The sequence below is a fragment of the Anopheles cruzii genome, chromosome 2 (assembly GCF_943734635.1).
Source record: "Anopheles cruzii chromosome 2, idAnoCruzAS_RS32_06, whole genome shotgun sequence".
Classification (NCBI taxonomy): Eukaryota; Metazoa; Arthropoda; class Insecta; order Diptera; family Culicidae; genus Anopheles; species Anopheles cruzii.
In genome coordinates this window covers 9,272,685-9,296,529 of record NC_069144.1, presented here as the reverse complement: position 1 = coordinate 9,296,529, position 23,845 = coordinate 9,272,685, and the positions used below count along the sequence as shown (strand labels likewise).

At 51.0% G+C, this 23,845-nt stretch overlaps 3 protein-coding genes across 3 annotated transcripts; 2 read left to right on the top strand and 1 right to left on the bottom strand.

The window, feature by feature from the left end:
• Positions 1–1,361: 1,361 nt before the first annotated feature.
• On the bottom strand, positions 1,362–5,246 carry LOC128277427 (uncharacterized). The gene is made up of 5 exons (XM_053015881.1): positions 5,180–5,246; positions 4,766–5,101; positions 1,971–2,057; positions 1,760–1,903; positions 1,362–1,691 (listed from the first exon to the last, which is right to left on the bottom strand). Exons 1-5 carry the CDS (start codon positions 5,228–5,230, stop codon positions 1,479–1,481), a joined length of 831 nt encoding a protein of 276 aa, XP_052871841.1. The 5' UTR covers positions 5,231–5,246; the 3' UTR covers positions 1,362–1,478.
• A 4,102-nt stretch (positions 5,247–9,348) lies between these two features.
• On the top strand, positions 9,349–9,893 carry LOC128276762 (general odorant-binding protein 56d-like). The gene is made up of 3 exons (XM_053015226.1): positions 9,349–9,420; positions 9,486–9,602; positions 9,666–9,893. Exons 1-3 carry the CDS (start codon positions 9,349–9,351, stop codon positions 9,891–9,893), a joined length of 417 nt encoding a protein of 138 aa, XP_052871186.1.
• A 1,743-nt stretch (positions 9,894–11,636) lies between these two features.
• On the top strand, positions 11,637–12,225 carry LOC128276754 (general odorant-binding protein 56d-like). The gene is made up of 2 exons (XM_053015217.1): positions 11,637–11,748; positions 11,823–12,225. Exons 1-2 carry the CDS (start codon positions 11,698–11,700, stop codon positions 12,171–12,173), a joined length of 402 nt encoding a protein of 133 aa, XP_052871177.1. The 5' UTR covers positions 11,637–11,697; the 3' UTR covers positions 12,174–12,225.
• Positions 12,226–23,845: the final 11,620 nt, after the last annotated feature.

Genomic DNA, 23,845 nt, shown 5'->3' with positions numbered 1-23,845 from the left:
TTTAGTCACCAGGACTGTGGGGACTGATGATTTAGGGCGTGCACCGCTGGCCCAGGACGTGCTCCGCCCGGGATCGCCAGTCGCAGTTACAACGGTGCGAACGTGTTGGTGAAAATTTACAGACCCACCGAGCAGAACGGGGCATGGTCGGATGGGTTTAAAATATGCGCTGCCGACGTGAGGAACGTGCTCATAAAATCGTCAAATATCCGCTCTCCGTTTTTTCGGCCCGCCGACTCGATCAACCAGCCCGGTTGGCCAGCTCGGATGGTGGTGTGTGCGAGGTTCGTAAAATTTACGACAAAACTCGAGCTCGGAATGATCGAGAGTGCATTTAATGTTCTGATAAATTTCGGTTCCCTCCGGAAGCGCCGTTTCGGAATAGAATCAGAATAGAGACCGGACCACCGGTTTACGATTGGGGTGGCATGAGTGAAAGCATTTGACGGCCAAACGTTCACCCAAACGGCGAAACTCTGTTTTTAGCGTCCATTAAAGCCACGGAAAACGTGCTCGGCGGCCGATTTTCCAAGTACCGCTTGGAGCGGCATTTATGGATGACATTATTCGTCGAATCGGGCGATCGTACCCGGTGATTCGGCCACGGGTTAATTGAAAATGTAACGGAGTTGCTTTAGTGTTTCTGGTGCGGATTTAGGACGATTCAAAATGACGCTACTATCTTCGGAGATCGGGCCCGTTAAAGGCCGATGGTAGTAGAGCAACAAGGTCCTGAGTCGTGAGCAGCAACAGGTTCCCCGGCGGGTCCTTTCCGGCGCGCAGTCCTTACTCGTTTTTTTAGGATGCTGATTGGAAGGTTTTGGAAGGCCTCCAGACTTTTTTATTCGTTGTTCATGCTGAGAGACGGTTTATTCTAATAAACGCCTGAAAGTATACAATCGGTGTAGCAGCTTTTCCCTATTGTTCCCTTCTCTCAATTATTTTCACACTCTCTAGAATGTAGACTACTATTCAATGTTGGCGTAATCACGGAAACCAGTTGTCCAAAGTCTACGTAACATATCCGGTCTGTTGCTCCAGGGAATGAAACCGGAATCGATCTGAAACAATTAACTTCATTACTGCACTCCCCACGAACTGGTTACGAAATTCCCATCCACTAAGTGGTTGAGGCGCGGATGGTACTTTGTTTTTTCCACGCCAGCATTTGTAATGGGCCAAACAATTATCCGACGGGTCATCATTAATAGTAATATTTATCGCCTCCCTAATGTCGGCCCGCGACACGCAAAGTTGATTCGTTAAACAAACGATCATTCTAGGGCGGTCCTCTGGCAGTCGGCAATTTGCACGCTATCAGCAGCTCCCTCGTGTGACTGTGAATACTGTGTGACCGGGAGAGGATTGCAAATGCCCCACTCAAACTCACACGATTCAGCTGTCGTGCCGTGGGAATTTATTTAAAACGATTCGAAGATCACAAATCAATCACTCTGCGGAATGCGCCAACGTCACCCTTAGAACAGGCCGGCCTTGCTCTGGAAGTAACACTCCGTCACTCGGTAGGCCGTATCGCACGCATCCGACTCCTGGAAGTTGCACTTTCGCACCAACTCCTCGACCTTCTCCCGGGGCGTAAACCGGGACAACTGCTCCACTATGGCGTCCTGCTGGAGCTTTCCATTCTTGTCCATGAAGCCCGTCTTTTCGAAGAAACACCTCACCATGCACTGAGAAGCAACGAAAAACGCGACCGTTAGCCAGTTCCGTTCCGCGACCTGGCGGATGATGATCTTACCTTGACTTTCCCTAAATCCTTCAAATCGCTCGCCGCAAGGCCGCCGGCCGTGAGCGATTCCAGTTTGATACCACTTTCGAGTAAACACTGCAGGGCGTACACTTCGCCGTTAGCGATCTCTCCAACGTCCTTCAGATCGGGTAGCTGCTGTATCGGGAAAGGGGCGAAAATGAAGCGAAAATCCCAGATCACTGAACGTTGCGCTGCTCACCACGTCGTCGGCGGCGTTTGCGATCGCGGCGATCAGAACAATCGCAGCGGCGCAGAACTTCATGCTGCTGTCGTGGCGGACGTCTCGAGGTGTAGTATCGGTCGATCAAAGATCAGGCGGGGGTTTATATACCCTGGCCTGGTCCAGCATCGCGGCAACCTTCCGCAGTACGTTCGTACGCCCTTTCTCACAGTTTCCCAAGACCGCACAATGGCACAATAGGTGAAGATTGTTTCAATGGCACAGTTGTGAAGATGCGGTGGGCCCGCGGTGCGAGGAAAATATTTCGCACATCGGCAGCGAAGTCGTTCGAGCTTTCTTTGCTTACTATCGACTGCCGATGGAAGCGGCAATAATCTTCTATTTCAAAAGACGATGCTTCTGGCTACATTTCTGATGGTTCGATCGAAACGTCCATCAAATCGATTAATTTTCACTCAATTCGGTCGTTCGTCTGAAGTAGTTCCTTCGCCTGCGTCAGGACCTCTCGGTGCACCTTGGCTCTCTATGCAGCTACCGATTGCATAATCGCTTGCGCACACACAATCTACGTGCAGATATTCTATTACATTCTCTTCCCCGGGGTTGAAAAGCTTTGTCAACAGACCGGGTTTACAATCAGTCCCGGAGGGAGCAAGAGGACTGTAAATATGATGCGGAAAGCAATTTCATCGAAATACTGGGATATTCTCTAGATTGAACCTCACACTTGTCTTTGCTAATGTCTAGTGTTTATTTTGCGTTAAATTACAATTTATTTGAATAGTTCATTGAATAAACCTATGAAAGGTGTGCATATTTTTGAACTGTAATATTCAACAAAGCTTCATAATCAACGTCGTTTTTGAAGCCAGCATCCGTTTAATAATACGCTTCAACTTCCCGATGCGCCAAAGCCTTTCCACGTCAGCAAACCCGTGTTCTCTGGTTCAGCAATCTCCCCATCGAGTCCCCGGGGCGAGGGCGACGACATCTCCGGGCGATCCATTTCGGAAATTAGTTCTCGCCGTACCTTCATCGCCTATCCATCATCGGAACCCGGGACCAGAACAATCTGTTCGGCCCCGGAAAGGGCCGCTTTCAACCGGGCGGCCACCATGTCACCCGTCATCGTCGTCGAGGATATTTAAATATTTGAACTCTTCTCCACACACACGCGGTCCGGGTAGGCCGACTAGCGGAAGTTTGGAGCACGCCTGGTTCCCGAGGTTGGCTTTCTGATTGTGGGCCACCTCCGTCGCCGACCAAACCGAAACCTGCCAAAAGTTGTTGTTGATTTGTGGGAGCAATGTGATGGCGATCCCCTCCGTTTTGGGGCGGCCACACCGTTGCAGCTGTAAAGCTGGTGGCGAACTTTTGTTGACCCCCAAACGGGACGGCACTCGGGTTGTGCACGTTGTGCTAATGTTTGACATTTTACAGCGGCTTCGGCTCGGGCAAACCATTTGGCCGCTGATGGATATCGAAGTTCATGCTCGGCCCGTGAGTTCCTGTGAATGCAACGCGGATCCTTTTCCGAAGCCCCGGCACAGCCAGCCAGCCAGCCAGCGGCTGGAAGGGCTCCTGTAGGGTCGGAAACGGCATAATTAATCTATTCAACGGTGGAGGCAAGGTAAACGAGACACGACACAAGTCTAATTCAATCTGGTCTTTCCGGTTTGCGGTGACGCCGGCTGCGGTGACCACCGGTTAGTTGTATCTTCATCGGAACCGGGCGGGGGAAACCTGGAAGACGCAAGGATCCGTTCCGTGCGATGATAGAATGTCGAGTCCGTCGGGCTACCTAACCCCCAGGCTGGCCTGCCGGACCGGAACGGGCCGGTTCCGACATCCGATGACAAATGATGTAACCGTTTACGGAGTGACTCGAAATGGAATTAATTTAACCGTTTTCCAGGCGACCTACCAGGCGGGGCGGGTCAATCGGATCGCCGATATCGGATCTTAAAGTAGCAAAGCATCTTGATCAATCTTATCAGAGTAGGCGGTAGATTGAGAGGAGTAGGTTCAGTAAAACTTGTCCAACTCTAATGCAGCATCAACCTATATCGAACTGGAAATGGTGATCCACCGGTCTGTATGTAAATAGTCGGTGACATCGGAAGCAAAGAGCGTCGGAATGACAGCACCGAAACGAACTACATAAAATGTAAACCCAGCTGTTCACAGCCGAACATCCCTGTTTTTTTGTTGATTCCTCGTCAGGTCGACCATCGGTGGTCGTCCATTGCGAAAAAGGGGCAAAGAGTGTTCGGCAGTGGTTTCGGGGGACGATGGACAGATGGATGGCCGGTTGATTAGTTTCTTATCGGCCACCGTTGTCACGGCTTTCAACATTGTTGCCAACATCGAGACATCGATGCTGATTGATGGAGGATTGTTTCGTTCTTTTTTGCCCACAAACGGTTGTCAATCCAATCCGGTGGCCACATCTTGTTTGGCGACCCGGAGCGCTCTTCCCGTTTCGGGGTTTGGGGTTCAATCTGAGCAAAAGTAATTTCCAACATGCCGACATGCCGAGGGCCGACATTTTGGGCCTCGTATTTGCCTTTCGGTAATGCTAATTACGGCATCCCACAGCGAATCCCAGGCCTACGGAGGCCCCCCGCCGGTGGTGGCCAATCAGTGGCATGTTCTGTGGAGTGTAGCCTGCGGAACCGATTACCGACACATGTCATCGTTTGGAGAAGGATCACACAGCAGCACGTTAGGTTATCACAAATTTGTATCGGGGTTTTTCTTCAATAAATAAATAAACTTGGTTTTGGTCTGAATGGATCACGAATCTAGATGGCCGCACCCTTGGCGGCGTAGATGCACTGGTACGCCTTGAAGGCCGTCTCGCACGGGTTCGCCTCCTTGCGGTTGCACTTCTTCACCAGACCCTCGACCTTTGCCTTATCGTGGTCCACCGACAGCTTTTCGACCACGGTCTTCTCGTCGATTTCGCCCTTGTCCGTCATGAAGCCGGCCTTCTCGAGGAAGCACTTGGCGAAACACTTGGTCTTGTCGTCCGCTCCGGCAAAGTCTCCACCCTTCAGCTTGGCGGCCGTCTCCGGTGGGACGCCGGTCGACTTTACGCACTCGGCCGCGTATCCCTCGGCTTTCTTCTTCTGATCGACCGTCAGAGCCTGCGGAAAAGTGTACCGGATCACGTGACGTTAGACAGATCCCGGAGTTTGCGGAGTTCGCTCGGGTGGGTCACTTACCAGGGAGCCAGCGATCAGGGCAACGACGGCGATGGCGACAAACGTCTTCATGGTGGTGCTGCTGGACGGACTGTTGTTTTTGGCTGATCACAGACTCACAGGCTGCCGATTGACTGATGCTGAGCTAGCCGCTTATCGTCGGCTTATATAGGGGAATCGAGGGCTCGGAAAGCCACAACGAACGCGTTCTAATGGGTTCTAGGTCCGGTGCGCGCGCGCGCGCGACTCAAACTCCGTCTCAAGGTGGGCCGCCTTCCGCCGTGTCGCGCCCGGTGGACTGTGGTCACCCGGTTAACGGTGGCCTCGCGAGCTAAACATGGTTGACAGCAGGTTAACGTCACCGTCCGCCCCCGACGGCCGAAGACAGGCCGGAAACAATCGATGCAAAGCGGTTGCAGCGCAGCACTGGGAAGAGGCCAGTTTGGAGCTCGAGTAGTGATGACAGACGATAAGCATTACGACGAAAATGTCGCCTCACCCAGCTCACGGGAGCTCACCGATAAAATGGTCACTTGGGGCAAAAAGGGAAAATGTTAATTACCCACTAGCCCCTAGCCCTCGACACCTTGAACTTGAAACAGTCACAACACGAACAAAGTAACGAAGCGGCCAGTCGGTCGGTCGGTCGCGTGATTGACGCGGTTAACCGCGAAACATTACGTTCTATCGTAGGTCTCGCGGCCACTCGCGCCCGGAGGGCGATGCGTTTATTCTCTTTCCGGCTCCGGGCCGTGAGGCCGAGGAACGTGACGGTGACGCGCTGGCCGGCGCCAGATAGCCTGCAAAACGGAATTGGTGGCAATAAATCACACTTGTTGAGTGAAGCGTGAAATATGATTAATTTGCTGGTGGCCTCAGGTCCACCATTACCCACATTTAGCTGGCGCTTTGTGGTAATTATTAGGATCGTTGCCTGGAGAAAACACTACCAGGAGGTTGCCAAATATAATATCCTGTGACGGCCAATAATAATCGGGCGGTCAATACAACCATTGAGGTTCACTTATTACAAGTGCCTTAATTTGGTAAAATTGTGTCAGATGTTTAGAAATAATTGGCATGGCGAGCACTGACCGCGCTGAGACCACAAATCATCTGTAGCCACAATTCCGGGGCGGTTTGCAATTCAATTCCGAAAATCAATTCGGCCCCAAAACCAATAAACATGGCATGGTGGCCTCCCACGGGCTTTCGTAACGACGTGGGCCCACCGGGACATTACCGGGACATTTGGCTGATTTCCATCCAGTGGCCCCGTCCAAGGTCACTCCCCGAGGGATATCAGCAACCGGCAAGCGGTTTTAATTAGGGTAAGCGATCGCGGTCCAGGAGGAGGGCACCCACCCAGGCAAAGGCCACCTTAACCAGGCTCGGGCCAGCCAACAATGAGTCAGAAAAAGGGCAAAAAAGTGCCCGACTGACCGACCGACCGACGACCGGAACATCAATTATTGTCGCGCGCGGCGCATAATCACACACATTACCCAGGGGGGGCCAATAAATTGCACTCGGTACCACCCGGTGGGCTCATGGGTGCGTGAAAATGGTAGCGAAATTATTTACAACTATCCGCACTGAGGAAAGAGAAAAGGGGGGAACCCCACCGATTTTAGGTGGAGCTTTTCCCGAAAATCGACCGCCAGGTGATCGGATGGTACCGAGATAGAGCGGGGCTAGTAACGAGACAGATCCACGCTGATCCACGGTGACATGACAGACGGTGCCTAGCGGCCAAGGTCTCGACGGCAGAACGGAAACGAGCGTGACGCGTGGAAATGTAAATCCTCCATTAACGTCCCCCAATTAGCTTCCGCCGCGTTGCGGGGCCTAGTCTCGTGGGGCTCTAGTTTAAAGCTCGCTACGAAAGTAAAAGTTAGCGCAATTGCGACTGTTAATGAGAGTTCTGGGTTGGGTCTGACTTCCGAGAGTGGTAGGTGTGTGTATGGGTGTGGCGAAAGCCCTTAATTACACAGTCCTCCGTTCGCCACTTCTTATCACTTCGATGCGTACGAAAGTGAGGCTCTACGTTTTGAGGTTGCGTTGCGTTCAGCACAAATCTCGCTCGTGTTTGATTGTATTTAATTGAGCCGCACATTAATTGCTTTTTAATTCGTTCCGATATGGTCGGGTGTTTAAGGCTGTGTCTCGAGCATGGGCGTTGCAATGGGGTGAGCTTGGTGAATCTTGATTAGTTTGATCTTTCTGATCAATGTTTTCGTATTGTCTACCTTTTACTTTCATTTGAGCGCTTTGTTCGTACGTTTCTAGAAAATTATCAAATTGTTTTCATACTACTCATTGCCCATGAAAGCAGATTGTGTAAACAGATGGCTCTAATTCTCAATTTGGTTCTCCTTATAAAGATTTGCGGACATCATTGGGTGTCTGCTACCTGCTGAAGAAAAATTACTACAGAACCGCATCAAATGCTTGTCGAAGCTTACGTGGTTTGAGTGGTCAACAGTTTTTTAAAAGAGAATTTTAATTTAACAAAGAAAGAGCGCCCAGAGGACTTCAAAAACTGAACGGAAGACAGCGGGAAACCGAAAAACTAAATTCTGCTCGGCCGTCATGAAAGGAAATCATTTCTGTATCAGATCGTGATTGGGCATGGAAAGTGGATTCCAGATCGATTCGGCAAAAAGACAATGCTGTTTGTCTGGTGGACTAGAAAGGTGTGGTCTACCATAAGCCTGATGAATTAATCCTAAACCCTAGTGAAACCGTTAATACAGATCGCTGCCGATAATAAAAATTGATTGAACAATTGAACAACAAAGTACAATTGATTGAACAACATACATATACAACATACAATCAAAGCACTTGGCTGGCAGCACTAGACGTGACGCCTTCCAATTATTATTCATTTTCCTCGATGGGACACGCATTGGCTGATTCGTGCGAGGAAGTCGAAAATTGGATGGACTAATGGTTTGCTTCAGAAGACGAAGAATTCTTTTGGCGTGACATCCACGGATTAGCGATGGCACATACTTGGAATACAATAGAGAATAATAATACACAACCCATTTCATATAAAACTTTATTTTTAATAACGCCTAAGGAGAGACATTTCAAACACTCAGCTTTTGATAGACGGGTGCGCTGGGGCCAACGTGTGCAAATCGGCCACTTGCCCGCCACTATCGTCTCGCGATACTTGCTGGGGCTCGCTGACAAGCAGCAGCTAATAAATTTTTCATTAAGTCTAATAACTTCGGCGCACCCTTAAACTGGTTCTGTGGACGGGTGGCAAAGAAAATTAGTTATCAAACTTTTATGGCCCTATAAAAAGGGACCCCCGCGGGCGATGGTACCATACTTACTTCTGCAGTGCGTTGAGTGCAAATTGTCTGCCTTCCGTCCCGTCTCAACATGAAAACGATCGCGTGTCTCGTCTTCGGTAGCGCTCTGATTGCTTGCGCCGTGGTAAGTGATCACCGTGGATGGTCTTCGGATCCGGCATAACCTCTGGCTCCCTTCCACCTGGTTCTGGTAGGCTATGATCACCGATGAGCAGCGTGATGCTGCCCGTCAGCTGGCGGGCAAGTGTATGCAGCAGACGGGCACCAGCGAGGAGGAAGTGAACCGGCTCCGTTCGGGAGAGACGTCCGATGCGAACCACAACGCGCGCTGCTTCGTCCACTGTTTCTTCCATGGGGCCGGGTTCGTTGATGGAGACGGTAACGTGCAAACCGCGGAGCTGACCGAGAAGCTCGCCGGAGAGTACGGACAGGAGAAGGCCGACGAGCTGGTCCGTCGGTGCCGTGACAACGCCGGTCCCGATGCCTGCGAGCGGTCATTCCGTCTGCTGGAGTGCTACCTGGAGAACCGGGCCTCGCTGATGTACTAATTCACGATCCACCCGTCCGGACGACCCAGCGACCACGATCTTCTCGATCTTTTCTCCCACAGCCATATTGTATATTGCTTCTTCCAGCAACAATAAAACTTTGAGTCCGCCACACGAAAAAGCCCGACGGAGAAAGTCTCCGGTGTTTGGTTTATGGTTCCCGACGGTTGTTGCTTTCGTTTGGGCGGCTTTTTTGGGGGGCTTCGAGATTGCGGTGGCACCTGGCGCAAGCCGGTTCCTGGCTGGTGCCCGAAAGATGTCCAAAATTTCCCTTTTCTCGCGTCAGTTTCAGTTTGACCATCGAGTGGTGAATATGGCAAGGTTCGATCCCGTGACCCTATTGGCGCTGATCGCGATCACCAGCGGAGTGCTCCTGGTCCCGTGTGTAAGTACCTGGACCCGGGTGATTTGGAGTCTGTGCTGGATTCCGTTTTTAATCTTCCTCCACAGCACGGTCAGGACATTCTTGGATCGCTGTTCCGGTGTCGCAACGAGTTCGAGATCGACCCGAACGTGTTTGAGTCGCTCCGCACCGGAGACTTTTCCGTGCGCAATCCGACGGTCGAGGTAAGTGAGACACATCAGACGCGCCCGCGTCGATCACTCTGACGTTCTCGGTTGCGCTTCCAGTGCTTCGGTGAGTGCTTCGTGAAGCGGGCCGGCTTTATGAACGATGATTTCACCTTCAACCGCGACACGATCATACGCTACACGAGCCGGTTCGTGTCGAAGGAAGCGGCGGCCGAGGTGTACACGCGATGTACGGCCAACGTCGCGCCGACATTGTGCGTCACCGCCTTCGAGGTGTACCGGTGTATCTACGAGCACATCAACCAGAAGTGGAACACCACCAAGTAGAACCGGGCGAAAAGTGAAAGGATGTATCTAATAAACCTACATATATATTTATTCGGAACCCAAGTCTTATCAACCGATCCGTCAGTCGGTCGAAATCTGGAAAGAATCGTCGAATCTGGATCATCCGCGGAGTTTTGGATCCCCACTCTGCATATCACGACGCGATCGGGAGCAACACCATTGCCTCGGAAGTGCCGTTATGTTCCCTACATTTCGCTCTACGCCGCGAGGTGGGCTCGAGAGAGAGAGCGAGCTGGGCTCAGAAAGAAAGTCGGTGAACGGGAAAGAGTCGGAGAGAGTCGGAGAGAGAGAAAGAAGGTGAGTCAAACCGGTAGTTCAAGAAGGTGTGTGCCGTGCTTACAGCACCGAAAAGTGATCTTGGCCGGGGTGGGTCGATCGACGATCGCCCGGATCACAACATACTTCGCTCACCTCATTTCGAGCGCGAAGAAGATTTCCGGGTGGCCGACCTGGAACTGGGCGACAGTCGGTTTCGGACCATCGGATCGTTCGACACGCCGTTCGACCGATCAGTCATCAATCAGGTCAGTGTTCGTCAGAATTCGCAGAATTGCGCTAGAGAAAGTGTTGAGCACAACAATGAAGTGGTGGCAGGTGATCGTCGGGCTGGCTGGACTTTTGTTCAGTAGAGGAAGTGTAAGTGTACCGATAGATCGACATGTGATCGACGCCGTTCTAACCGACTGATCCCCGTCTCAGGAAGCGCAAGACTTCAAAGGGGCCATCGATCACTGTACGAAAGACTTCGAGATGGACATGGACATAGTGGTATCGCTCAAGTACGGTGACTTCACCGAGCGGGATCCACTGATCGAGGTACGTGCGTGAGCCCCGGGTTCTGGCCCAGGTTCGGGTGTTAAACGATGATGCTTTCCTCCCGTTGCAGTGCTTCACCGAGTGCCTCATGAAGAAATCGGGCTTCATGTACGACGACTATACCTATAATCAGACTCTGATCATCGGTTTCGCCGGTCGCTATCTGGAGCCGGAAGGCGCTCAGGCCGTGTACGATAACTGTATCGATCGCTTCGGGCAGACGGTGTGCGTCACCGGGTTCGAGATGTATCAGTGCATCCACGAAACGGCCGTCTCGGAGTGGGTTGCCACGAACTTCAAGTAGCTCCACCGTAGCGAGAACACACACACTATTACCTCCCAGAAGCTTCGCTCTTGACCCTCCGACGCCCCGAAGATCGGTGGATCAGGGGGCAAAAAAGAACTTGAGCCCACTCGGGCCCCAACTGTACCAAAACTGCATCGATCGAGACCGGCCGGGCTTCCTTCCACATCCGCCGCCTGTTAGCTTTAAGTGCAACGTGAAACCAAAAACGAATGACTTTTGACTACTTCAACGTTTAAATAAATGCTCGTTAGGCTTAGGCAGTTGTCTGCGCAGTTTTTTGTTTCGGACTTCGACTGGAGACTCGTGTTCTTCGAGACCCACGTCGTATAGCCCCGTATCATCGAGTCACCGAGTGTTGGCAGCAACTGCGTGAGCAGAAAAAAGAGCTGATCTTCGATCCGCTAAAGCGGTCGGCCAGAACGGAACTGTGGAGCCGAATGTAGTTGAAGGTCGCGGCGGATCGCGATCTGAAGCGCAGATAGCAATTATTTGGCCATCATTGGCGGATGATTAGTGGGTCGTGTGGATTGGTAGGGGTAGCTGCAGCAAGCATCGCTGAATCCCCCCCCCCCCCCTCCCCAGCCCGCTGACCGGTGCCGCTATATAAACGCTCTTCTACTCATGGTTTAAACATTAGTTGGTTTTAGAACACCCGCCAAGATGCAACTGCTGCTCGTGCCCGTTCTGCTCGCTGCGTTCGCTGTGGCTCAGGTATGAGGTTTACGAGGGGTCTTGTTAGAATTGAGGAAAACCAGTTGTTAATTTGATCACCGTCTCGTTAACAGCCACTGACTGAGGAGCAGCAAAAGAAGTCGGAAACGATCGCACTGGGCTGCCTGGAGCAACACAAGAGCCTTAACCCGGAGGACCTGAAGCTGCTGCGCGGCGGTGACTTCTCGAAGGTGGACCCCGAAACCAAGTGCTTCCTGCGGTGCTTCCTGCAGCAGGCCAAGTTTATGGATGCGGACGGCAAACTGAACGCTGACCTTGCCATCGAACGGCTGTCGGTGTCCCAGGACAAGGCGAAGGTCGAGACGCTGGTGAAGAAGTGTAACGTCGAGCCGCAGGCGGATAGTTGCGAGACGGCCTTCAAGGCCATTGAGTGCTACCATCGCGAGAAGTCGTCGTTGCTGTGAGGTCGCAGTAGGCAGTGGGCTCCTATGACACGGTTTGGTTGATTGAGAAGTATCAAAAGTGTTTTTAAACACAATGCAATGACCACATGATGACCAACCTAGCGTAGCGATTGTTTTAATCGATTTTGTTTGCAATTGTTCGATCATCGAGTACCGAAAAATGAGTGGACAATAAAACTACACATTGTTATGCAAAAGTATTTGATGATGTTTGTTATTTTATTCAAACTGTCATGTAAAGAGTGGGTGTTGATGAAAAATTGATTATAGGATCTCCTTTTTTAAATAAGACCAATATAATTATTTTAAATGAAACATTCATTTTCTTTATATCGTTACTTCTTACAGCGCTACGCCTCTTCTTAGCTTTAATGATACGCTTGACTTGCGTTTGTTTCTGCCTCTTTTTTTATGGGCCGTTTAATTTTTTTATATCTTCCATTTCAGGCTTTTGGATACTCCATATCTCGATTTGACTTCAGTTATAGTTGATCTTAACCTATTTTTGTAATTATTCTGTTGGAAGTCAAAAAATCCATATTATGCTCTTACATATAGAACACCATTATTAAGCTTATGTAAGCGTCATTTAGCTTATGTAACCGATTTCCGATCGCATTTTGGACTTTGCTCCCTACACAAGCTCTTCATTCTCGCCGCTGGTGTTGATTCGATCCAGGTGGGAAAGACCCACCGATCTACGTCAGACGGCAGCGTATCGCTGAAACTAGAGTGAAGCACGTACTTGAGACGATGGCGATCGCGAAAAGAGTAGCCCCAAAAAATTGTCTGCTCCCCGCGAACCAGACGCCCGGGTGATTTCAGGTGTGGACTTTGATCTAGACCCTCAGGTCCAATATCGGCCTAATGGTCGGCTCATAGAGATTTTGTGTGCGGATAGCACTTGGCCAGTCATTTGTGTACGATTATCGAGAGATTCGTGAGGCCATTGAGGACTATATATACGGCATCGTTGCCGTGGATCAGACATTAGTTGGTTTTAGAACACTCGTCAAGATGCAACTGCTGTTCGTGTCCATTCTGCTCACCGCGTTCGCTGTGGCTCAGGTAGGGAATTTGGAGTCTGTAATCTTTTTTTAAGGAACCTACAATGATGGTGATTCCTTTGACAGCCACTGACGGAGGAGCAGCAAAAGAAGTCGGATGCCATCGCCGTGGGGTGCCTGGACAAGTACAAGACGCTCAACCGTGAGGATCTGAAGCTGCTGCGCGGCGGAGATTTCTCGAAGGTGGACGCCGATACCAAATGTTTCCTGCGGTGCTTCCTGCAGGATGCCAAGTTCATGGATGCGGACGGCAAGCTGGATAGTGCCCTGGCCATCGAGCGTCTATCGTTGTCGCAGGATAAGGCGAAGGTTGAGACGCTGGTGACGAAGTGCAGCGTCCAGCAGGCGGATCCCTGCGAGACGGCCTTCAAGGCCATCGAGTGTTACCATCAGGAGAAGTCATCCCTGTTGTGAGGCCACTGGCGAAAGAACGATCGCGCCCTCCGCAGACGATCATCACCCAATTCGAACGTTTGATAAACATTTTCTGACACTGATAACGGTAATAAAGGTTGGTTTTAAAGCTGCAACATTAACGCTTCTTTAGCGGCTGGTATATAATTTAAGCACATTTTGAACCACATAATCCTCAACGAGTAAATTGTGAAATTAGTCGCTGATTGCTGGTTTGCGTCCGCAAGAGATTTCCGCCCGGGCCGCGCTTGGTGAACGCTTAATGCAAATCCAATCTCTCGACCTCGGTCTCCGAACATCAAGCGATGCTCCCGGAAACGCCGGCAGCCATCCGTCCGAATTGGATGAAGCAAATTGTCTCGATGAGCTCTCGGTAGAAGAAAAAACTACAGACGGAACAAACAGCGGACGGCAAACAAGCGACATCTGAGAAACAATCAGCACAAAGCTGCCATTCCTCCAAAAGCCATTAGTAGCCACGCGCGCCTTCGAGCATCAAAGAACCTGGTCCGGCCCGGTTCAGGCCCTCGGTTTCAGTTTCTTTGCCTCAAACCAAACTAGAGGAAAGAGCAGCACCGGCATTATCCCATCTTAAGATCGGAACGAGCGTGGCGTCCACCGGAGGCGTGTTGTTTGTCGCTAGCACCGTTGACCACGGGCGGACGGGCATCCGGAGAAAGGCCACAAAAACATCCCCAAGAAAATGGCAACGTTAAGTAAGTTATCAATTACCGCAAAAGATTTCCTTCGGCCCCCGGCTGGCACCGGCGCGGGTAAGAAAATGAGACATCTCGTGGTCAAAGCACCGGACATCCGCCTCAGCCGGGACAGTGTGCTGTTGGATCTTTATTCTTGTTTTGAGGATGCTCCTTGCTTCTATATTGTGTGTGCCTCTTTTAGTGTCCATCAGAAATCTGTGCGATTTTCCTTTGCCACTCGGCGAGAGGGGCTGCAAAATATGTTTGTCATTTATGCTTCCCAGAACCGGGGTCGTCGGGGCGTTAGTTTCCTTTTTCGTCGATTTTTGTCCGCGCTTCTCGGCATCATTTTCACGCTTCCGACACAACGTGATCCGTGAGAGAGATTGCACGGGACAATATGAAAGACTCATGCCAATTAATACTTCAAAGAGTGTTGAATACAACCTAAAACAAACAAATATTTTTTCACAAGTGTCTATTAAAGACACTACCAGGATTCGAGACGGAATGGATGTCTCTGCTGACCTCGACCTCGACTATATTGTAAAATGTAATTTAAATTTATGAACCCTGGGGGCTTCGTGATCTTGCACTTTTACGTGCAAACGTTGTGCAAAGGTGTGTGAAAATAGCATTTGCCAAATGTAAAATTAATGCAACAATTACGGCTCCACCCGAGTGGCCAGAGCCCGCCGAGTCTCAAAGGTAATATGCAATAAATCAGGCTGTCATCCACCGTGTCAGGGACAGCAGCAAAAAAAACTCTAGATCCGCTTCCGATGCCGACCCGGGGAGGTCAGATTAGCATTTCGGATAGTTTCTAAGACGAGGCGAGCTTGTTAGAACGTTGGCGACATGCTTTAACATAAAAGAAACATTACAAAAATAAGGACGCAAGCAAATACAAATTAAAGGAACACGGAACCAGAAACTACGTGTATCTTACGGCCAGGCCTGCCCAACAGTAGAGCAGTCCCTACGGCGAGGTGTCCTGCTGCCGCGTGCTCTAATAGCCAATGGCTAGGCGCACCGGGAATAGACGAGACGGCGTTGGTAAAAGTAATTTCACGGTCAGCGCACTTCTAATCTATCTACACGTTGAGTTGTTGAGCCGCCGGTGTTGAGCGTTGTTGTTTTATCTTCGGCCCGCCATTCGGACCCGCGCCAGGAAGGTAAGGAAGTCCGTGGATGTCCGTAAAGCCGCCCGACAGAGTAGTGGTCACTGGGTTCTTCAGCAATCGAAGGCAGGCACCCTGACCCGCCTAGACCTAGATATTACCACGCGAAAGTAAACGTTGATTGGCCTGGAGCTTGGATAATCTAGCTCGGGGCCGTGCAGACCTCCGAAAGTGCACACTGAATCAGTGCAATGATGCATTGTGCATTAAGAGTGCAGAGTCGTACAGAAAAGAAACGGTCTGTAAACGATTCATTCGAGAGTCATCAGAAGCCGGGTTTCCACAATCACGCTGCCGCTGCCGTAAGCTTCGTCGGACGGTCGGTCCCGGACGACTTGCTGGCCTTCGACGTTAATCTGTTGAGCATCTTCACCGTGAGCGTAGCGTAGCGAAGGGGCCTTGGGAAAATCAAGTAATCTCATTCTGCCACTCGGCATCGTTCCCGGACGCTGCACTGGAGTAGATGATGGACTGCTCATCAGAAGCGATTTTCCCGGTGCCAGAGCCGGACTACAGAAGCTGCAGCTCTCGTCAGCCAGTCAGAAATAAATCACACTCCCCGACTGTGGACCTCCGGAGTGGTTCTTTATTAAATTTTGATAAATCGATTGTAGCAACTGTGGGGTAAACTGTGACGGCAGCTTCCATCCCGGGTTGGATTGCAGTTTCCAATCCGATTGCGATCCCCGGAACCCGGTAACATCTTGCGCTCAGATGTTACAGCTCAATTCAGCCCCCGTTTATGCGGTGAGCAGGAAGCCAGGATTCGAATCGATAGCTACCGTAAGATGCTTAACCTGGTTCCGGGAGTGTTTCGGGGCTCTTTATGGGTTGTGGGAAGCATCGTCAGCTGATCGGGAACTAACGAGCAGCCTGGGAGCAGCGCACCGTTACAAGTGGGTCCAGTTAGTGGGCACTGACTCCTCCTGGTGTCGGATATTGGCACATTGAATGAATTTGATCATGTTTTCACAACATTTTGCTTGTCAAACTTCAATCATGGTTCCATCAACAACAACCTGAACAGCTGAAGGCTGCATTGCATCCGGCCGACTCCATTTCCGATTTGCTATATTTTATTCAAATGCCGGCATAGAAGCGAAACTTTTGCGCCGGGCAAAACATCCCAAAAACCCCAAGCCCGGTGCCAGGTGAGCCCGGGATCCTGTTGGAAGTTTTTAATTGATTTCCTGATTTCCCCAGTCGGCTTTGGCGGGGGGTTTGCCGGTCCATACTGGTTCCGTTCCGTTTCAATCTCCTCGATTTGAGACCCGATTTTGTGCAAGGTCTAAAATAAAAATAAGGCCAAAATGGCGGCCGGAAAAGGCCTGTGGTGGTCCCGGGGTGGACACCGTGCGGTGCAAGAAATTTCCCTCAACAATTCGGAGGCAACGGAGAGGAGATTTTAGCTTCAAATCCTACCCCAAAAACCGACAGGGCTTCCCGACATGGTGGGTCAGAACTTTTCCTAAACTCCCCGCTCCGGAGCTTTTCCGTAGTTTAGTTACATTTTATTATTATTGGGACTGAGAACGCCAGCGACCGGCCATAGTTTGTCTGACCGAAAACATGTCCGGATTAGCATGGCGGCCGGGATGCCGGGGCCATTTTTGTGGTTTTGCAATTCTAATGCCCCTCCGGTCCGGTCTGGTACTGGGTTCAAGTCCTGGTGATATGTTGCACTAATTTCTGCAACAGTTCAGCCCCCGTCTGCTGGTGGCGTCGCTGCATGTTGCGAATTAAAATTGTTCACATTTCTTCTCGGGTTATCGCCCCGGACGTGGTGGCAATGGCTTCCGGGGTTTCACCACAAATCTGGTTCCGGTTCTGGGCGCTGCCCATCGGTTGTGGTGGTTATCACCCGAATAATGATACAGGATATGCTCGTTTTGATAACTTTGGCCGTTGGCGGCCGGTACTTCCGGTGATTTCGGGGACATTACGACACTGGACCGACATTTGTAGCTCTCGCTGGGAAATGGAGTAAATATTTCATGTTCCTTTTCGACATTAGCAGTTGTTCCTTGCTGCCCACGGAGCTTCGAGTCGGAGGCAAGGTTTCTTCTCCCGCGGCCGGCCGTGCTATAAATCACCCGTCCGCTTTTCTTTCGACCGCAGGTTCTCAGAAGAACCGACCGGCACGGGTTGATCGTGCCATTGGAGGGACTCGACAAAACGCCGGAAAAGAAAAGCCGGAAAATGGAGCCGCTGACGCACAAGCCTCTCACATGTGACGCCCTCCGGGCGCGAGCAACGGGCGAGCTGTCATTTATCTTAAATTGTGCACAAAATTAGTTGCTCTTTCACTTTCGGGCCATTCCTCAAGGCTTGCGCTGGTTTTTCTCCCTGGGCCTGGGTCGTGGGAACAGGCGAGACGGACCTGCTCCAGACTTCAGAAGGCTTTGCCGCGACGACGGGCCGAGGATTGAAATCAATTTACTTTATGAAAAAAGCACCCGCCCGCTGACAGGACGTACCGTCGGCAACCGTTTTCTGTTGGCCAAAAACGAGAGGCCGGGCCGCGGAGGGTCGAAACCGGCCGCAGAGTGTCGCCGGAGATCAGCGGATTCATTTGTCGTATTTTTCAATCACTTAACTGCGCCAGCTTGCGCCCTGTCAGAGAGAGGGTTGCGAAATTGATGGAGTTCCGATGAAGTGGCGGACAGGCTCTGTGGCTCTGGCCGGCGTTCCATTTCATCAGAAGGCCCAACTTCGACGGAACGTTAAATGCCTCACCGCGAGAGCGCCCGCCCGGGGTGCCCCCGAACGTGCGGTGCGTGACTTCCGAATGGGGATTGATTGTTTCGAGAGTGCCAGTCTGGGCCGCCTTTTTTGTGGTCAATCGTGGGGCCATTTTTCGCTGCCAGGAACGAGCTCGGCAGGACTTTTCTCATCTCGCACGTGGCTCGTGAAATTGAAAACCAACAACGGAGTCCCAGGAGTCCCGCCGGTTTCGGAAGGTCCTTTGGGTTTGAAGTTTTGGGCCGACTTCGCGGCGTAGACTCTGGCTGTTTGTTTGTTGTTTCGCTGATCGGAAAAGCAGCATGTTCCGAGTTCCCGTGGAGGGCCTGTTCGTCGGAATCGGAAGATGATAGACCGACGGCCAAAGCCTTCATTGCCAGCATCGTTGGTGCCCCAGTGATTTATGCTGCGTCGAGTCAAACAGTCGAGCCAAAAAGTCATTCAAAGCCATCGCCATCCTTCTGCGAAAATTTAGGTCACGATGGCGGTCCCTAATGAACCCCTTTTTTCCGTGAAATTCGCGGCGAAAAACCTTCAGATTTCGGCATCGTCAAGCATCCTTCTTGTTCGAGCGGAGCAAATCGGCTCATTCATTATCCCGCGGCTGCGGGACGCGCGTCCTTCGCAATTGATTACGCCCGGCCGTGATAATAAGCTGCTTCGTGTTGGAAGACCCTCCAGAGGGCTGGAGGTACTACAATTTGTTACACGGAAGTCCTGGAAAGTCTCGGAAGCCGGAGCCAGGATCAATGGAGTGGAGTCGCTGGCTCTAACGAATTACTTGGCTTGGTCGGTCCTTCTGGTGCGAAGCCGTTTGTTTGGGGCCGTCAAGTCAAAGTTCATTTTTCATTGGCTCCAGTTCTTCCCGGTTGCCTTTCAATTCCGGGAACTTTCCAGACATTCGGCACGGAAGGAGTGAAGCCGTCCTCGGGCGCCGGGCGCTGGCAATTACTCCTCACGTTCTCACAAAAGTCTCTCATCACAAACAACATTATGATTTGTAAAATTTCTCCAGACAGCCCTCCCGATGGTTCTCCTTAGCTTGGCAGCAGCTCCGGCCAGCTGCCGACAGCCTTTCATAATCCTCCCCTTTTTTGGCCAGTTCTTTGGCTCCCCAGGACGGGATGTAAAACTTACCCAAGTATTTGTATTATGCTCCTTCGGGCCCGCCGGGCCGAAAGCCCAGACCGTTTCCACGACTCCGAAGACTCGGGCGGAATCGACTGAAAAGCTGTCAGCCATCTCCACGCCGGGACACGCCGGGACGGTAAGTTAATTATCAGATGATAAATTAATGAAAGTATACCGACCCCCTTCGTCAGGACGAAGGACCAGAGACGCAGACGGACGAAAATAAAAAAAAAACCGGGCCGAGGGTCGATTTGTGTCGAAAGTGGCGTCTTTATGCCCGGAGACGGTCCGCGTCTCGACGCGATAATTATGCGTCGCGCGCTATGTCGCTCTAAATCGCGAACAACATTCCTTCCGTCAGGGACCTCGCCCCCTAGACGGGTGGCCGTCGTCTGGCCACGGGCACGAGCGAGAAAGCAAGCCCCATCCCCTCGGGACCCTCGGAAGTGTTTTCGTTCGGCACGCGGGGCTTTCGCCAATTCCTCGCGCCCACTGTGTGTGTGTGTAAAGGGAAGGAATTTGTTTCGTTGCAGTTCATTAAAATTCTGCACCATAAATACTACACATAGCCTGGCCAGCCAGCCGGCCGACCGGCTGGCCAGTTGGCCTGTTGGTCGTTTTGTATGTTTTTGTATTTGCGTTTTTCCCGTTTCCTTCGCCTTTTTTGTGCGCTCCCTTTTGGGTGGAATTTGTGCTGAATGTTGGCGAACAATTTGCATAGCTCCCCGGACTTGGCTTTGGGGTGTTGAGCGGCCGCGTTTCAACTGCAAAAGTGTCGCTATTAGAGGCGCCCAGGTCGAGGTGTCGAGCGTTGAGATTAACTGGCTATAGTTTTGACATGAATCAGCGACAGTGACAAACGGCCCTTCTAATTGGAGGGATCAGATTGCTCCACGCCGCTTTAAAGAATCAGAGCCAGCAGAATAACAATGAACAGTCGAACAGAAAGTGAAAGCACTAAATTTTTGCTAGTAATCTGTATATATAAAAATGAATGTTTGTCTGTCTGTCCGTCTGCACTTTGCAGTCAAATTCAACTGGTGCAAAACGGGAGACAGGCATCACAGGGAACGAACAACTACTAACGACGTATTTATCGATGTTTCTGAACATCCCCCAATCTTTCTCTTCCCACTGGACAAGGAGAATCAACACGATGTCACACACGGTATTCCTCAAAGTCGAACACCCGATGACGAATAATGGAACAGGAGTCGGGTGGATTGCTAAACCCGAGCCTTCCGTTGATGGATCGGCTGTGGGCGCCGATCCCGATTGTAGTGTTTTTTCTTAACACCCTCGGTTCGCATTTATGTCCAATAAATTTCCTCTTAAAACCACGAAAGCCGTCGTTAGAATTTTCTTTATTTTCGCTGGAAATGGAAAGAAATTGACCACCGAAAGAAATGGGGAACGAAAGTAAGGTAAGACTCGCACGCAACCCACGAAAGAAAATCAGTTGCCGTCGGAAGCTGTCGATCGGAAAGTGTCGGAAAATATCCTGTATTTTTCCTTCTGTGACGTTTTGGGTTTACTGACTGAGATGTAGGCCTAACCAGTTTATTAAAATAACATAACATTAACATAATATTATTATTATTTGTAAGATGAGAATAGTTTATACTCTTACTTGTTTTGACATTTATAATTTTCTGTTTCTTGCACTTGTGTGGCTTTCATATCGGGTTCCTTCATCTGTTTTTGAATGGTCTTATTTGTTTCCTAAATATATGGGTTGTTCCGCTGTTGCATACGTTGGATGGTTTATGTGAGCAACCGTAGCAAACGATCCCCATCCGGTTACGGCTGTAACTTTTATAATCAATCGTTTCTTGGTACACACTATTTTACACTCCGTGCGTCCATTGCCTGTCACAATATTGATTCTAATCACTTTAATCTAACTTTTTCACCGTAGCAGCATTTTAGATCAATATTTATGCATCCAAAGCGAATCGAAATGACACAAGTTCTTTCTCGAACGTAGAAATTACAGCATCCTTAGCAATAATATTTCCTACTCGAACCCGCCAACGAAGCTGCCAACTGCAGGCATGCTCTGGAGGGTGTCGAATAGTTTCAATAACAGACGCCAGGCAACCCCGCCCCGGATAATCGGATTCCACTTATTGGCAGGCTAAAAGTAAACATTCCGACTCGTAAGCCTCACACACACACAGACACGGAGGGCTGATTGCTGGTTTCGATTACCATACCTGCTATCTGCAATCTTCGGAAAAACTCTCCACTTCTGGGAAGGAAGCAACTGCAACGCTCGATGCCAATCGATCGACTCGCCCGTGTGTGTGTGTGTCGGCTACAGACATCCATCCTGGAATGGAGTTGCCGACGCACCCGGAATGGAAATCATTCCTCCTGCCCAGCCTTGGCAGCCGACAATCCATCGGCAGCAGCGAGGGATGCCTGCCTGGGCCCAGGATCATTTGTCGTACGCAGCAGGGGTTCCGTTCGTCCTCGGTTCCCGGTTGAATCGCACGCAACTTCTCGCACCGGAACCGGATAATTCCCCGTTCCCCGCAAAACAGGTGACGATGCAGCGTGCCCAGCGTGACTGAACCCCTTTCTGTCTCTCTATCACTTTCCCGTTCGTTCGTTCTCTTTCACTCCAGTTCGCCGTGCCCTGGAACGGCCTTTGCCGGGATCCCCTTGCATGCTACCTTCGGAGCCCCGTTTTATTTTTAAACCCACAACCAACGCCGGCCGCCGTTTGCCGAATGCATTGCCGTTGGGGTTTGTAAATAAAAATACCGGAACCCTTCGGAGCCCTGCCCCATCCTGGTATGCTAGAAACGGAGTCCAGTGTCCTTTTCGCTGTCTCTCTCTCTTTCTCTCTTTCGCTTTCGATGCTTCGATGGGGCTTTTACAACACGCCATGCGCCTTTTCCTATTCGGCCTCCTCTGAGGCTCCGGAATTTCCTCAGTTTGTGTTTTGTTTTAATTTTTTTCACCACCATGCTTCTAGCCACCCACTGTCCCGCACCGCACCCCTCTTGCATGTCCCTTGAAGGCGACCCTGCGAAGTTGATTAAAATATGCATCTTTCATGATATTTACAGAAGCCTTTGCACACCACGCCGGGTTGCACGGTGGCCGCGCACGTTGTAATACACTTTCCAGGGGTCCTCTCTCTCCCCCACCGCTCTCTCTCTCCGAGACCGAGCCCTGCCCTTGGAATGGCTTCAAATTCTTTTAGAAGGCACTTCAGGCCAGGCACGGCCCAGACCAGAAACCATTTGTACTGCTAATGGGCTCGAGTGATCCGCTTCCCTATCCGGTGCCCTTCGCTTGGTGCCTGTTGCCATGTGCGCCACCATTTTCTTTACCCATCTACACTGCACATAATGGCCACCGCGGAGTCGGGGTTCCCGAATCCCGGGTTTGATGTCAAGGTGACATTTGGATGATTATTTGCTCAAAATTATTGCTCTCTGGTGTTTCGCTTTCGACGGAGAACGGTTTGTGTTGTTGTCGGGGGGGGGAACCCTTCCGGCACGATGATGAACTCTCCCTCCGCCGAACGAAAAGGACGAAATTCGGTGCAAGCGAATCCCGGATTCGTACGTGCCGGGAATGCACAAGATGCAAATGAAGGTACGTATGTTAGGTCCTCAATTTGGGGCGGCATATTCCGGTTCCCTGCGGTGCGTCATCACTCTGCTCTGCTCTGCTGCGACCCTCCGGTTTTCGTGAAAGGGTTTGCAGCGTGAAAAACGGAAAATTAGAGTATCACCACCACCGCGTTTGCAATTGAAATTCAATGGCTTTTCCGGGCCCACCGAAGCGTGACCGTGAAGGCAACAAATTGCTCCTTGCGGGGTTCCGGTGTAAGATTCGGAACCGAGTTCAGCGACTCGTCAAATGTGCATCCTTGAGGTGCGCGCGCTCGGATTCGCTAGGCAGGGCCCTCGACACGATGGCGCAATGTTTGTGCAGCACGACGAGCTGTTGAGAGGGACTCTTTGGTAGTAGAAAAAAAAAATTACAATCAACGTACAGAACAATTCCTTACTTCTTGCCCGAGGCTGCAATCCCCGAGGCTCCAGATTTCAAGTGACGGCGACCACTCGACAGCGGGCCCGGGGCGCACAAAACCGCGGCTATCGCAGCGTGTCCCTTCGCGAAAGGATTATCCCGGCGCCGGGGGTTGACATGCGACCATTGTGTTGCGTGTGCGTTCGATGCGATGCGTATTAACGATTAGCCACCGAACAAAATGGCGGCCGAAACGGTCGGTCTTTGATGTCGGGTGGTAACGCCAAGCGGGGTGCTGAAAGGATTGAAAATCAAGTGCCCGGATATGAAAAGGGTTACACCCGACCTGGAACGGCAGGATGAATTTCGCCAATTAGGATTTCGCCGGAGTTGGCGACGAGAATCAGACAAAGTGCGTCCTTACCCGGTGGGCACTCGTCGTGTGT

What these genes read in the sequence shown, in the direction of transcription:
- LOC128277427 (XM_053015881.1), bottom strand. Translation starts at nt 5,230, where the DNA reads ATGAAGACGTTTGTCGCCATCGCCGTCGTTGCCCTGATCGCTGGCTCC. An exon ending in CCCTGATCGCTGGCTCCCTG is followed by an intron (nt 5,102 to 5,179) that starts GTAAGTGACCCA and finishes ACTTTTCCGCAG; the next exon opens with GCTCTGACGGTCGATCAGAA. An exon ending in CAAACGCCGCCGACGACGTG is followed by an intron (nt 1,904 to 1,970) that starts GTGAGCAGCGCA and finishes CCGATACAGCAG; the next exon opens with CTACCCGATCTGAAGGACGT.
- LOC128276762 (XM_053015226.1), top strand. Translation starts at nt 9,349, where the DNA reads ATGGCAAGGTTCGATCCCGTGACCCTATTGGCGCTGATCGCGATCACC. An exon ending in GAGTGCTCCTGGTCCCGTGT is followed by an intron (nt 9,421 to 9,485) that starts GTAAGTACCTGG and finishes CTTCCTCCACAG; the next exon opens with CACGGTCAGGACATTCTTGG. An exon ending in TGCGCAATCCGACGGTCGAG is followed by an intron (nt 9,603 to 9,665) that starts GTAAGTGAGACA and finishes TTGCGCTTCCAG; the next exon opens with TGCTTCGGTGAGTGCTTCGT.
- LOC128276754 (XM_053015217.1), top strand. Translation starts at nt 11,698, where the DNA reads ATGCAACTGCTGCTCGTGCCCGTTCTGCTCGCTGCGTTCGCTGTGGCT. An exon ending in CTGCGTTCGCTGTGGCTCAG is followed by an intron (nt 11,749 to 11,822) that starts GTATGAGGTTTA and finishes TCTCGTTAACAG; the next exon opens with CCACTGACTGAGGAGCAGCA.